Raw genomic sequence first — 13,724 nt, forward strand, 5'->3', positions numbered from 1 at the left:
GTATGTACCATTTACATTTCTCCAACATTATGCCAAATTGTAATTCATTAAATATTTACTGAGGATTTAATGTATGAAAAGCAAACGTCTTGACCTCAGTTCTGTGATTAACCCTTACACACAAAAGTTCTGGAAAAATTTAATTGGCTCTTTTCCAATTCACATTTCCAGAAGTTTCCCAAAGTTTAGTTAAAATATTTTAAAGAAGTTTATCAGAATATGACCGTTTCTACTTAAGTACTATGCTCTTGTATGTTAATTTTTCAAAATATTAAATGAGGAAATTTTCATTTTTTTCCTACTTTGAATGGATTTAGAAAAAATTGTTTTTACAAGTTATACATAACATTAGAGAAACATTACTTTTCACTAGAAACAAACCCAAATACTTATTAAGGATATACTGTTACATGTTTATTCATATTCCAATAATGGAAATATCTGAAATGAGTCTGCAATCAATTAAATCAAACCTGATGTGGTCTGAAGCGTTTGGATTTGGAGGAGACGCCTTCAGTGCATAAAGGTAATTTTATTAAAGCATGGGGATAGGAACCCTGGGCAGAAAGAGCTGCACTGGGGTTGTGACAGGTGACTGATTATATACCTTCAGGTTGGGAGGGGGTTAGGGATAGAGAGTCTCTAAGGTATCTTGGAAACAAGGTTTCCAGGACCTTGAGGGGGCTAGCTATTGTTAGCTATCCTTAGGAACGGTTCATTTACTACTGTCTAGTAAACCCTCAGCCATGAGACCCTTCAGATGTATATCAGTGGGCCATAAGCTTGGAGTATGATTGCCAATATATATCTTGGGGGGTAGAGATGAAGGAAGCTTCCAAAGGAATTTTTATACGTTAAAGTAGACTTAGAGGATCCTGGGGGGTTGGGCTGAGATTGTCTTTTGCCTTTAGCAAAGTATCAACATGGAGGTGGCTGAGGCTCTCAGAGGAATGCCACTCTGCCTGTCTCAAGGATTCATAAATGGGACGTAAGTTGTAAGGATATTTAATTTATTTTTCTGCCTTTGTTTCCCACATCAAAAGATGAACAAGAGAACTTGTTTCTTTCTCTCTCCCATTCTCTCTCTCTCTCTTTCTCTCTCTGTCACTCACACACACACACACACACACACACACACACACACACACACACACACGAATGACACCACAGGCAGTATATTTGTGATTTTTTAAAAATCAAGTGTACCCTGTAGCTCAACTGCCAACTTGGCCTTACCTGCAGCCATAACTTGTTATGCACAGCATCTCTCCCTGTAGCAATACACTGAAATGTAGCGTTCTGCCCTGCATTGACCTCCACGTCCCCCAGACGGAGGAAATGAGGAGATTTATCTGTGAAGGCAGAAAAAATTTTTACTGTTTTCACATGAAGAAAACGTGCCATGTTACTTTTTCCCAAGAGAATAATGTGGTTAACACTTTTAACCTTTGGCCAAAACTAATATCGTATGGAAGAAAATTGAGTTTTCTTTGTGCTTATATACACAATCCTTCCCACAATTCTCTTTTTTTTCCCCCTCAACAGCCCTATTACTTATTGCCCATAATTGCAGGAGCACTGTTGTATACAGCGAGAGCACTCAACAATTACTGCTGAAGGTCGGTCATAGCGTGTTACTTATGGGTGATAATAAAACAGTTACAAGTCAAAGAAAGCAAAAGAGATCAAATAGGCATAAGCCAGAGCATAACGGAAAAGTATAATGAAAACATACAGTGATATCTAACATAGTGGTGAAGACGTGGCCATTGAACTATTAATTTACAATTAAGCAGTTAGATCTCTCTCTTTTTATTTTTTTTTTTTCATTTCAGAAGTTATGATTCTCTAGTACTTCAAAGACCAAGGAAATATTTTTGTTTCTCTCAAATAGATCAGCATAACTGTTGCTAAATCCACTTCCTATCCGTTCAGAGTTATAAGAAAGTTACCCAAAGACATAGCAGACTAACAAAAAGTGGTAACTTTAGTCAAAACCTACGTGAGTTATATGACTGTCAAATTAGTGTTCTCTATGATTACCTTTTAGAAATGAAGCTTATTCATGTTTTCCACTGAAAGTAAATATACACAGGAAAAGCTAAGACACGGTGACTGAAAGCAAGTTCCTACAGGCCCAAAGCACAATAAAACTGTTGTTGTCAATTTATATTTCTACTTGTTTACTCCTGAGAGCCTTTCTTTCACATTTCTCTTTCAATAATTATAAATGAACAGTGGATGGAAACATCATTCTCATGTACTAATGGGCTGAAAGAATTTAGCAAACCAACTTGAACTGTAAGTGAGATGATTTTGTCCTCTTTTTCTTAGAACATACTACATGGAATAAATCATTAGACCCTTGCCTGCTTGCTACCTCTGTCTTAAGCACCTCATTTTTGTATAGGCATCAAAAACAGAAATGCTTGAGCTAAATGTGACCTGGAACTGTGGTTCTCAAATTGTGAACTCCAGGCCAGCAGCAGCAGCATCACCTGGTAAATTATTAGAGATGAAAATTTTCAGCACCACCCCCCATACCTACTGAATCTGAACCAAGGAGGGTCACACAATCTGTGATGTGCCACCCCCGGTAGTGAGGCAGATGCACACTGGCATTTACCAAGCACTCACCAGGCACACAGCCTTGGCCTGTGGCACGGTGTCCCTCCACCCCCACCCTGTGCATGGTGCCTACAATGGCGACAAAATTTCCACCAAGAGGATCACTGAGCAGATCATCTAGAAGTCATGGGCCCTTTAAAATGCCGTTGTTGGGAGATATAGGTAAGCTCTGAATTTACACCAGTGGTTTTATATCTGGCTCCACTGAATGTGATGTACACATAAATTTAGTTATACCACCAATGTGCATCTGAGATCAACCAATGTGCATCTAGATCAACCAATGTGCATCTAGAGACATAACAAAACAAGGTATTACTAAACCGAGTCACTTTTTGTTTGCTGTCGATTATTTTGTTGTTTTATATGGATTAACCAGATATTTATTACCAAAACTTTAGTCTGAAGTTTGGAATAGGTGAACTAATTCATTCTCTTTCCTTCACTCCAACTTTCAACTGAGCAGATCACATAAGTTAGTAAGGTTTCTTTTAGTTTCCTTTCCGTTGAGCTCTGATTTGTCATTCTTCTTTACTTTCCTAGATTGTTTAATGAAACCAAAAGATAGGGTGCCTGAGTGGCTCAGTGGGTTGAGCGTCTGACTCTTGATTTTGGCTGAGGTCAAGATCCCAGGGTCATGGGATTGCGCCCTGCAACGGGCTGCATGCTGAGCATCAAGCCTGTTTGGGAAACTCTCCTCTCTCTCTCTCTCTCTCTCTCATAAATAAATAAATAAATAAATAAATAAATAAATAAATAAATAAATGAATGAAACCAAAAGATGGAGCATGTCCTATCTAGAGTTTCATTTACATCTGCATTTTGTTCTCAGTAATTCAATAGCTAAAAGAATCCATTAATCTGTGTAGAATTAGTTATAATTCTGAAAAATATTTGATTTGAAAATTCTAGAAATGCTTCAGTGTTCTTTTAAAAGTGAACAGAAGGCTAGGAGTAAAAACAAAAGAGACAGGTATGGCCAAATGATGAACAGTCAACGGTCACTGCCAATATAAGACAAGTCTTGAAAGGACATAGAAAAATACAATTCTTAATCACAACCTACCACAAGGATAACTCAGTACTTGGATGTCATCAATGGCAATATAACCACTCCTTCCTCCTGAGACTTCAGCTTCAAATATTACCTGTCAGAAAGAAACAGAAACCATTGGCAACAATCATTTTTAAGGAATTTTCACAGTAAAAGAAGAATAGCTATAGCACACTTTCAAAAATTAATTTTGAGTTTTATCCTATAAGAATTAAAGATATCTTATAATGTAAGTCTTCCCAAATCTTGTCCGAGTAAACAAAAAAAAATTACTGAGGTTAAGCAGCAAAAAAAAAAAAAAAAAAAAAAATTAAGCAAGTGCTATTATGCATTAGAATTCCTGAATGGGCTGTATCTAGGTAGAATGAATAAATAGCTAAAGTTTCTCTTATTAATTTTCTCTGTTTTTGTTATTTATTTAAAATACGTTGAGCACCTAAAATGTACCAAGCAGTATGCTAACCAATCAAATGATCTAAGCTTTTAAGTGCTAAATTTTCAAAACCAGAGGCCATTCGATAGAGTAGAAGTATTCCAGGGAAAAGAAACAATATACAATGGAATGGAATAGAGCTATGTGTTTGGGAAACAAAATGAATGTCATCTGACTGGTTACAAAGGTTCAAAAGGGAAGAGGTGAGATTAGAGAGCTAGGCATGGAACACCTTGAATACCATGGGACTAAAATCAGGAGTACATCCTGTCAATAATCCCATATTAATAAATATTAAACAAAAACATTTCCATGTTCAAATATAAGCTTGTGTTATAGAGTTGTGTTGTTACAACCAATAGAGAAACTTCATATAGTGTGACTTTTCAAGAGAAACCATATTTCACATGCCACATTTCAATATTACATTTGACTATGGGCTCCCTTATTCATGGAGATACACAGATTATTTTTGGAGTATTCTGCAAAACATTTTAGGAAGTGTAATGGAAGCTGATGTTTAAAGTAGGAATATATGTAAACAAGTTGATCTATTAGAAACATATATATGCCTATAAGGTAAGGATGGACCAAAATAAACTGAGGCTGGAAATGCTCAGGTCGTATGCTACTAGTCATGTAAATAGACAGATGCAAAGAAAAAGGAGAGATAAAAATAAAACTAAGGAAACAGACAAAATAAAACTTATTGACTTGTTAGTTGTGGTGAAATATAGGTCAATTCTGGCTCCAGGATTGCACCACTAGGTGAATGATGCTATTGGAATCCCTAGCCAGGACTAGTGATGCAGACAATGTACAAAGTTGAGGGAGAAATGACTAAGTACATTTCAAATCTGATTTGCCTAGGGTGCACATAGGGTACAGGCTTATGGGATAACAGGACAAACATATCTCAAATAAAGAAATAGGTTCACAATAAACCTTTATTTTTTATTTTTTATATTAAACATAATTTATTGTCAAATTGGTTTCCATACAACGCCCAGTGCTCATCCCAACAGGTGCCCTCCTCAATGCCCATTAACCTTTAGATTTAGATGTGATCATGGAAGTAAGTTACAGATTTGAAAGTGAACATGATGGGTGAATAAGATGGCACAGGAAGATGAAGAGGAGAAAACCACTGAAATAGAAGGCAGCAATGCAGCAGCAGCAGCAAGAAAGCCAACAAAGTGTGATTCAGGCATAATGATCAAGGAAAGAAGAGAAGTATCAGGAGGTTTCAGGCAGGTGAACACTCCCATCAAAAAGAAAAACAAAATCAGAAAGGGCCAGAGAGGCTATAATAACCATAATTTTAAAATATCAGATATCTGTATAAACAATGGCATCTAGATGAACACAAATTTCAGGAGAGAGTCTCCCCAATGTGATTCCATGATTTGCAGCCATATCTCCTTTCCCATGGGCATTATTTGCCAATTCAGGGATCAGGGTGCAGTTCTAGCTCAGCACAAACCTAGGGCCTCTGCTGGGCGAAGATGAAAACAGTGGAGCGTGTTGTGCAGCATTCTAGAAATTTGGAAGTCTAGATAAAAAAAGATGTAGGAAGTGGCAAAAAAAATATGAAAGGTAAGAGAGAGTTCGAGAAAAACTAAATTAAAAAGTATTGCCAAGATGAGACTAGGAAGACCCAGTTAAATAAATTGCTTGGGTTACATGTGATGACAATTCTATCACAGGCGTTCTGAGTTCAACTTTCTGTTATATGAGGTACATTCTCTGTATTAATTCAGTCTGCCAAAGGATACAGTCCTTGTTCTTTAGGGTTTGCCTTTCCCCCCTCCCCATTTTAATTCAACCTTACTTCACTTATTTAGTTAATAATCCAAGAATGTTGCTAGAGTAGCAAAAAAATTGATTGGAATCATTACCTTCAGTATTTCAGGTAATGGAGTGGAGTGAAAACAGCATGCAAAAAGAGCCTGTTCATTCTGTTCCCAGGCTAGCCTCTTAGATGGGTGAAAGGTGACATCTGGTATGGCTTCCATTGCTCCCTTCTTCTGGGAAGCCCTGGTTGTCTACCTGACACCAAACATTAGATCTGGCCTGAGCATTTGCTCAAGCAAGCTTTCCATAATTAAGCTACTGAGATTTGTTTCCCCTGACTGGACACAGGAGCCTTACAAGGTGAGGGCTCTGTTGAAGTGATAAAGCTGATTAGATCCTTAGTAGTAAAGGAATCTGATCTTAGAAATTTCCTCCAGCTCTTGTTAATGAGGCAAAGACACACTTAGCAGGGAAAATGAGGTCACTAAAAAGAGAAACTTTTTTTTTTGCTATAATAAAGAACTGATTCTTTTGTTCCCTTTTAAATCAAGGCCCGAATCTATTGTCCAGAATAAAAGCTCAATTTAAACGAATTAGAAACTTTTTCCCAGGGAGTGTAGTAAACGTGCACAAGCTTATCACCTACATGAAGCAAAGGAAGTAAAACAATTGGAGAAAGTAAAACAAAGATAAACAGGAAATTAAAATAATTTAATGTTGGCTACAACAAAAGTGAAATAACCAACAACAATTAATTACACAGATATGTGGTCTATTTATAAAAATGTAGTTCTTCAAAAATGGCTTTCTCACTTTTTCTTTCTGTATCTTCTCTTTTCTTGGACTACCATTAAAGCAAATAGAACTTATTTTCCTGTGATACACTTACATAAATCTCACATATTAACAACATTGATGAGCTTACTGTTTGGTTTATATAGCACTTTTACACCTGTTACTATTTAATCCTTATAAAACCTTATAATGAAAGCTGCATTATATCCATGTTAAGGATTTGGGATTTGGCTCTAAAAGGTTATGTGATTTGCTCAAGAATTTGTAAACAGGAAAGTTGGGAGTCAAGTACAAGTTTTCTCACCCCCCAGGAAAGGGGCCTCTACCACAGCTGCTCCAAGTTATACGTTAGTTAATGTCTCTGATTCTCCCTTTTATTTCTCGCTAAGCCTTTGTTCCAATACTTGGAAAGTGACATGCCAATTGTTTTCATATCAGATACACTTCTATGAAATGTAAAACACCTGCACACACACACATGTGCGCACACACACACACATTTCTGTGTTCATAGATTAGCCATCTTTTCATTATGAAGTATTTCTCTTCCTTCAAAGACCCCTGTTCTACTTCTCAGCTTCACTTTATTCCAGTGAAGTCAGTAATTATGAGGGCAAGTAGGAAAGAAGTAACAAAGGACAAGGTCTACACTAGGAATGGGTGGATGGGAGACAAAACAACCACCCAGCCTCCTGTGTCCCATTGCCAATGGCTTTGGGACCATAGGAGTGAGTATAGTATGAAAATAGGCAGAGTGTAATGCTGATGGAACTGCTACCTAGTCAATGTAATATCTAATCAACGTACTATTTAAAATGATGTTAATCTTTAAAAATCTAACATGTTAGCATCTTAAAGGAAATTTGAAGCCCGTTTAAAGGAAATGCTCTCTTTGCATTTGGTTCTTTATCTTGAGACACAGTGTAGTGAACTTGATGGAAGAATAGAGGCTGGAGGCAGTTTGACTCAGGTCCTTTCCTGGCTCTGCCACTTGTTAACTGTTATGACTTTGGTCCAGTTACTTAACTTTTCTTTAAATTGAGGATAAAAATAATACCAACCTTGTATGATTGTGGTGAGGAGTGTGTGTGTGTGTGTCTCAGTTGGTGGGTAGGGGACACAAATAGGAGCATGATGATGCGTATGCTAGCTTAGGATAGTCTCTTGTATATAGTAAGTGTTCAGTAAGTATTGTTTTTTTAAATGTTTATTTTTGAGAGAGAGACAGAGACAGAGACAGGGTGTGAGGAAGGGAGGGGGGAGGGGCAGAAGAGAGAGAGACAGAATCCAAAGCAGGCTCCAGGCTCTGAGTTGTCAGTACAGAGCCTGACATGGGGTCTTGAACTCATGAGCCAAGCCACGAGATCACGACCTGAGCCGAAGTCGGAAGCTTAACCAACTGAGTCACCCAGGTGCACCAATAAAGGTTAATTATTATCAGCTCAGTCAGCCAAGCTTCTGTCCCCTTCCTTTAGTAAAACTGTCTGTCAAAAGTTACCAGAAAACTCCTAATTGATACTTCTTTTTGAATTTTTAAGATTCCTTCCTTCCTTCCTTCCTTCCTTCCTTCCTTCCTTCCTTCCTTCCTTCCTTCCTTCCTTCCTTCCTCTTCATTCTTTCTTTCTAGAGAGCAGGTGCACAAGTGGAGGAGGGGCAAAGGGGGAGGGAGGGAGAGAGGGAGGGAGAGAGAGGGAGGGAGAGCCTCAATCCCATGACCCTTGGGTCATGACCTGAGCCACAATCTAGAGCTAGATGCTCAACTGACTGAGCCACCCAGGAGCCCCTAATTGATACTTTCTACCATGACAGGATTGAGAATGATGAGCCTGCAAAAGGAGGAGGAGATTGTAGAAAGAAAAACAAAATTGTGTAGAAAAATAAAAGTGAGACGGACACAAAATGTCACAAAAGCTAGTAAAAAAATGTCTTAAGTGGAAGAGATGTCAGGACCTCATGGTTTGTAAGATGGAGCCCTGCATCAGGATCTGCACTGACAGCTGGGAGGCTGCTTGGGATTCTTTCTCTCCCTCTTTCTCTCTGTTCCTTCCCACTCGTGCTGTATCTGTCTCTCTCAAAATAAATAAGTAAATTAAAAAAAAATACCCCCTCATACATCTTGTAACTGGAAGTTAGCACTCTTTGACTGAAATCTTCTCATTTCCAAAACCCTTCAGACCCTGGTAACCATGATTCTAGTCTCTGCTTCTATGAGTTTGGCTTTTTTAGATCCCATATATAAATGATATCGTACTAAGAGTACAAACTTCCAGTCATTAGATGAATACGTTCTGGAGATCTAATTTACAGCATGGTGATTATAGTTAGCAATGTTGTATCACAGACTTGAATGTTGCTAGGAGAATAAATCTTAAATGTTCTCACCACAAAAATAAAATGGTATTATGTGATGTGATGGAGGTGTTAGCTAAGGCTCTGGTGGTAATCCTTTTACAAAATATAAGTATATCAAATCAACACATTGTCTGCCTGAAACTTACACAGTGTTATATGTCAATTGTACCTTAATAAAGCTGAGAAAAAATACTCTTTATATGTGCCACTGAGATTAGGAATGACCAAAGGAAAAGCCATCTGTATAAAACAACAGAAATGGAAACCATATTGGACAATGATGAAGACAATAGAGGAGTAGAGATGAATATAAAAATTTCCATAAGAAGTGTGCCTGAATTGGTGGGGAGAAATTTAACTAAAAAATGGAAGAAGAGGGGTGCCTGGCTGGCTCAGTTGGTAGAGCATGTGACTCTTGATCTCAGGATTGTGAGATCCACATTTGGCCTAGAGCTTATTTTAGAAAAATTAAAAAATTAAAAAATTAAAAGAAATTAAAAATGGAAGAAGATATGGGATCAAGAGAAGTGTTTTATTTTTTTAATTATTATTGCTTTTTAAGATGGGAAACAAATGCTTAGATTAGAAATTGGTAAGGGTGATTCAATTTGGGATGAAATTTTTGAGTGCATGTGAGAAAGAAATGATAACTGTTAGTGTGAGATAGGATAGGACAGGGTCCAAATCATAGATCATAGGAAGGGACTCGAGTTTTTTATAATATGAGGAGAGGGGAGATGAATTAAAATATGAATAAAATTGTAGGATTGGTAATTAAGGGATTTTCTATTACATGGTCTCAATTTTCTCATCTATATGGGATGGGCTGGTAAAAAGAAGACTAGTCACAGACTGGAGAGTATCAAGTGGAGTGGAAGGGAAAGGAGGGCTAGAAAGGGAATTGAACAGAAAAACATAGTAGGAATTCCAGGAATCCTGTGGGCTCATTTGCAGTTGGTGACCACAAATTTCTAGTGCTCCCGAGCTAATATGGGGTATGATTTTTAAACAGAATGTTTGTTCTAAGCTTATAAAAAATAGATTGAAGAACAAGCAAGCAAAGAGTTTATGAAAATGGCAAATGTGATCAAAAAGATTATGATGAGATCAAATTTTGATATGAGAAGCCAGTTGATGAATTGGCAAATGAAAGATGGCTTGATGATCTGGAGCTCACCACAAGGTTGATGGATAAGCTCTGTAAAATGAATGAAGGAAACAGGGATGAGCTTATGTTATGGTCAGAAAGTGAGATGCTTACATGCAAAGTTAGAATGCTTGTGAGATATTACACGATCCATTTAACCAGAGCAGCAGGTTAAGATAAGGTAGGCGAATGTGGAGATGAAGAAGCAAAGAATCTGTCAATGGACTTTCCATAAAGAAAGCAAAATCATCAGGATGAAGGTGGGCTAAGGCAGTTGAGAGAAAGCAACTCTTAAAGATGTCAATGCTAAAGTTTATGATGAACAGAGCATGACTCAAGGTCTAATGGAAGAAAATAATGAGCATGATGGCATGTTTGCAGGAAAAGAAACTCAAAGGTGTAGAAGTGTTTCCTAACCTAATCCTAATTTACATGCTTTGACCTAATCCTAAATTACATGCAGATTAATATCTGCTCTGTAGGAGACTGGGAAGAAGTGTCCTCGGGCCAGAGCTACAAACGGAGCAAAATTATAATTACATAATTTACTATACAAATAAATTTTTGAGATTCATCTCCCCTACTAAAATATAAAGTCATTGAAGACAGTGACTTTTCTTTTCTCCACCGCATCAGTGAACCTACCACAAAAGTCCTTCTGAGAACTGAGGCTGGAAAGAGTTCCAATGTGCTACAAAACAACTAAGTTAATATAAGTGGATTTTAGTCAATAGTTTGCCTCAAGGGGAAGTATGGAATAAGGTACTTAGTTCACTTTTACCTAACTCATAAAATTTTGTTGGCATAATAAAATGACTCTCCCTTGAGAAAGTTCCAGACAATTTTCCTAAGCTAATTTGTAAATCATGAAAACATAATTACTTCCTTTGAATAGTTAAATAATGCTGTAAGGAATAAATTTCTGGTTATAGGTCCCAGAAAATCTTACACTGAGTAAGTCAAATATCTATGTGGCAACTTCAAAATCTTGAATCTAGTTTCTTTTCAAATGTAGAGATACTCTATTTCTGTTCATACTTAAAGATTAATATACACATAAATGGCAGGTGGTACCCAAGTCCAATGCATATTATAATGGTGTGTGGAGAGATAACAGATAGATTAATATACACATAAATGGCAGGTGATACCCAAGTCCAATGCATATTATAATGGTGTGTGGAGAGATAACAGATAGGACCGTGTGTGTGTGTGTGTGTGTGTGTGTGTGTGTGTGAAAGAAAGCATATCTAAGCCCATACAGCAGCTTCCGTTGAATTGCAGACCCTATAACTATGCAAAAAGACTGTGTGTATTCAAGTAACAGAGTGTAGGTTTCAGAATGTCTGAAATCTTTATCATTTGCTCTCCCCCAATGCAGCTCCTCGTACAGGTACTGTCAGTCTGGAATTCTGCTTTCTAAACTAAAGGTTCACTAAGGAGTGTTGAAAAAAAAGAGGTTCTCCACGTCAGACCTGTGATGGGCAGGCTGGTTTGCCTATTGATTCACGTAACAGTTTATCTCTAAGAGTCCAATATACAAAACTGCCTTCAGTAAAAGGTCGTGGAGCTCTCTAAAGCTAATGAATTCTTCACAGTCCTTCTCTATTGGTTTCTTCCTTGCTTATTTAGTTCCTTTGAAGGAGATAAATATGTGCAATCACAAAAAGCACACAGATAAAACATGGAAGCAAGGGAAATACTTCTACATACTCTGGCTTTAAAGCTGCTTCCAAGAGTAATCAGGGGATTCTAATTACATGTTAACTAGATGTGGGAGACAACTAAGACATATAATCAAGCCCTAATTGATTCTTCATCTGAATCTCTTTCATATTTCTCATTCTAGCTACCCTTAGCACCTCCATGATTTCTAAGTGCATAAGAATTCAAAACCAGTTCTTTGTCCTTAAAATGTCCCGAGATTAAATACGGCCAACTTCTTAGGAGGACTCTTCCCATCAAGACTTCACAGTCTGCACAGAGTAATAAGCGTTCCAGAGATTCTAAAACCTATACTCAGTTACCTGAATATATACAGGCTTCTTGTATAGTTTCAGGGTCTGCCGCTCAACAGAAGCTGCCGTATGGGTTTAGATATTCTCTTTCTTTCGCACACACACAGACTCCTAGCTATCTATCCACACATGGTTATAATAATATAATACAGACTTGAGTTGATTTTATGATGTAAATTCTGTGTATACTGTAGCCAAGTATTCTTGAATAAAATGTCAGTGTTACAAAAATATCCCTGAGGTTTAGCATTACCAAGGTCTAAGTGATGAGAGGGCCTGCTACATTATCTTACGTGGATGACCACATTAGGTATAACAAGACCACACTCGCATGAAAAGCAGTTGCATTCAACTGCAGCCCTTTTCAGAGGGATGATGTATTTGCCTGATCAACAACAGACATCAGTCAAAGCACACACCAGTGTCCAGGAGCCAGCAGAAATGCAGAAGCAAAATCAAAAGGAGAAAATAAAACCTAAGAGATTTCATGCCAAAGTAGACCATGTAAAAAGAAAAGCCCATAGAAGGTGATTTTCAGAGGGCTCCACAATGAAATGAATATGACAGGCTGGTACATTCCTGTGCTTCAAATTAGCCCAGGGAGTTGGCTCTCCCTAACGTAACCACCAACGTATCTAGAAGATCTAAATAAAGAAACTAACAATAATCATTTTTAGAACTTATGCTAGAAAATTTAAGTTGGTAATAAGTCCATTAGTTATCTAAATTAATTTTCATTCCTAAAATCTTACACTCGCAATTGTCAATGGTCTTTTTAATTTGAATATATATTGATGCAGGTTAATATGTATCAAAAACACATAATGTTCATAATGTGGCTAAGAGAGACCCAGACAAAGTTTTCATCTCTGAAAACAAACTCAAAGCATGAAACAAAAATAAATAATATTCACAACATAAAAACAGGAGGAGTTTTTGTGCTCTCTGTGTGTTTTCTAGATCACTCAGACGCCTTTAGGGGAAAGCAGTATATACTGTTTTCTCAAAAAGGTTCTGGTATAAGTCCTTCATGATAATTAAGATGTATACACACAGATAAGAGCACAGACATGTTAGGCAGAGCCTCCATTCTAAATGAAAGCCCTCAACTCAAATCCCTGTGCAGACCTCACGGAGTCATTGTGAGGATTAAAAGAATCCAGAAGATTCTCCATAGCTATTAATCCTTTCCTCCCTTTCCTCCTCCAGGGACTGACTATCATAGGTAGAGCCTTAACATCCACACCAGGGAGAAATAAAGGGGCAAGAGGGCAGTCCCAGGTGGCATGATGCCAGAGACCATGAGAAACACCTCTCAACTCTTTGGTACTACAACAAACTCAGTGCACAGACTCCCTTCTCCATTCCTAATCTCTACCACAAAACATTTTGAACAATCCTATACCCATCTCACTAAACTACCCTTACATGACTCCTTCTTCATTTCAATTCAAGGCCCAGTACGGTAAGAAGGTTGAAACTACGGATCGCAGTATAATGTGC

At 37.6% G+C, this 13,724-nt stretch overlaps 1 protein-coding gene across 2 annotated transcripts in view; it reads right to left on the reverse strand.

Moving 5' to 3' along the window:
* Nucleotides 1–13,724, reverse strand: part of PTPRK (protein tyrosine phosphatase receptor type K) — a 556,609-nt gene that overhangs the window by 274,367 nt on the left and 268,518 nt on the right. For both annotated transcript variants that reach the window (XM_047859222.1, XM_047859220.1), the window contains exons 4-5: nt 3,695–3,776; nt 1,237–1,352 (exon numbers count right to left, since the gene is read on the reverse strand). In XM_047859222.1, the coding sequence (XP_047715178.1) occupies nt 1,237–1,352; nt 3,695–3,776 (198 nt within the window). The remainder of the gene's footprint in view (nt 1–1,236; nt 1,353–3,694; nt 3,777–13,724) is intronic.

The sequence above is a fragment of the Prionailurus viverrinus genome, chromosome B2, assembly GCF_022837055.1.
Source record: "Prionailurus viverrinus isolate Anna chromosome B2, UM_Priviv_1.0, whole genome shotgun sequence".
NCBI classification, from domain to species: domain Eukaryota; kingdom Metazoa; phylum Chordata; class Mammalia; order Carnivora; family Felidae; genus Prionailurus; species Prionailurus viverrinus.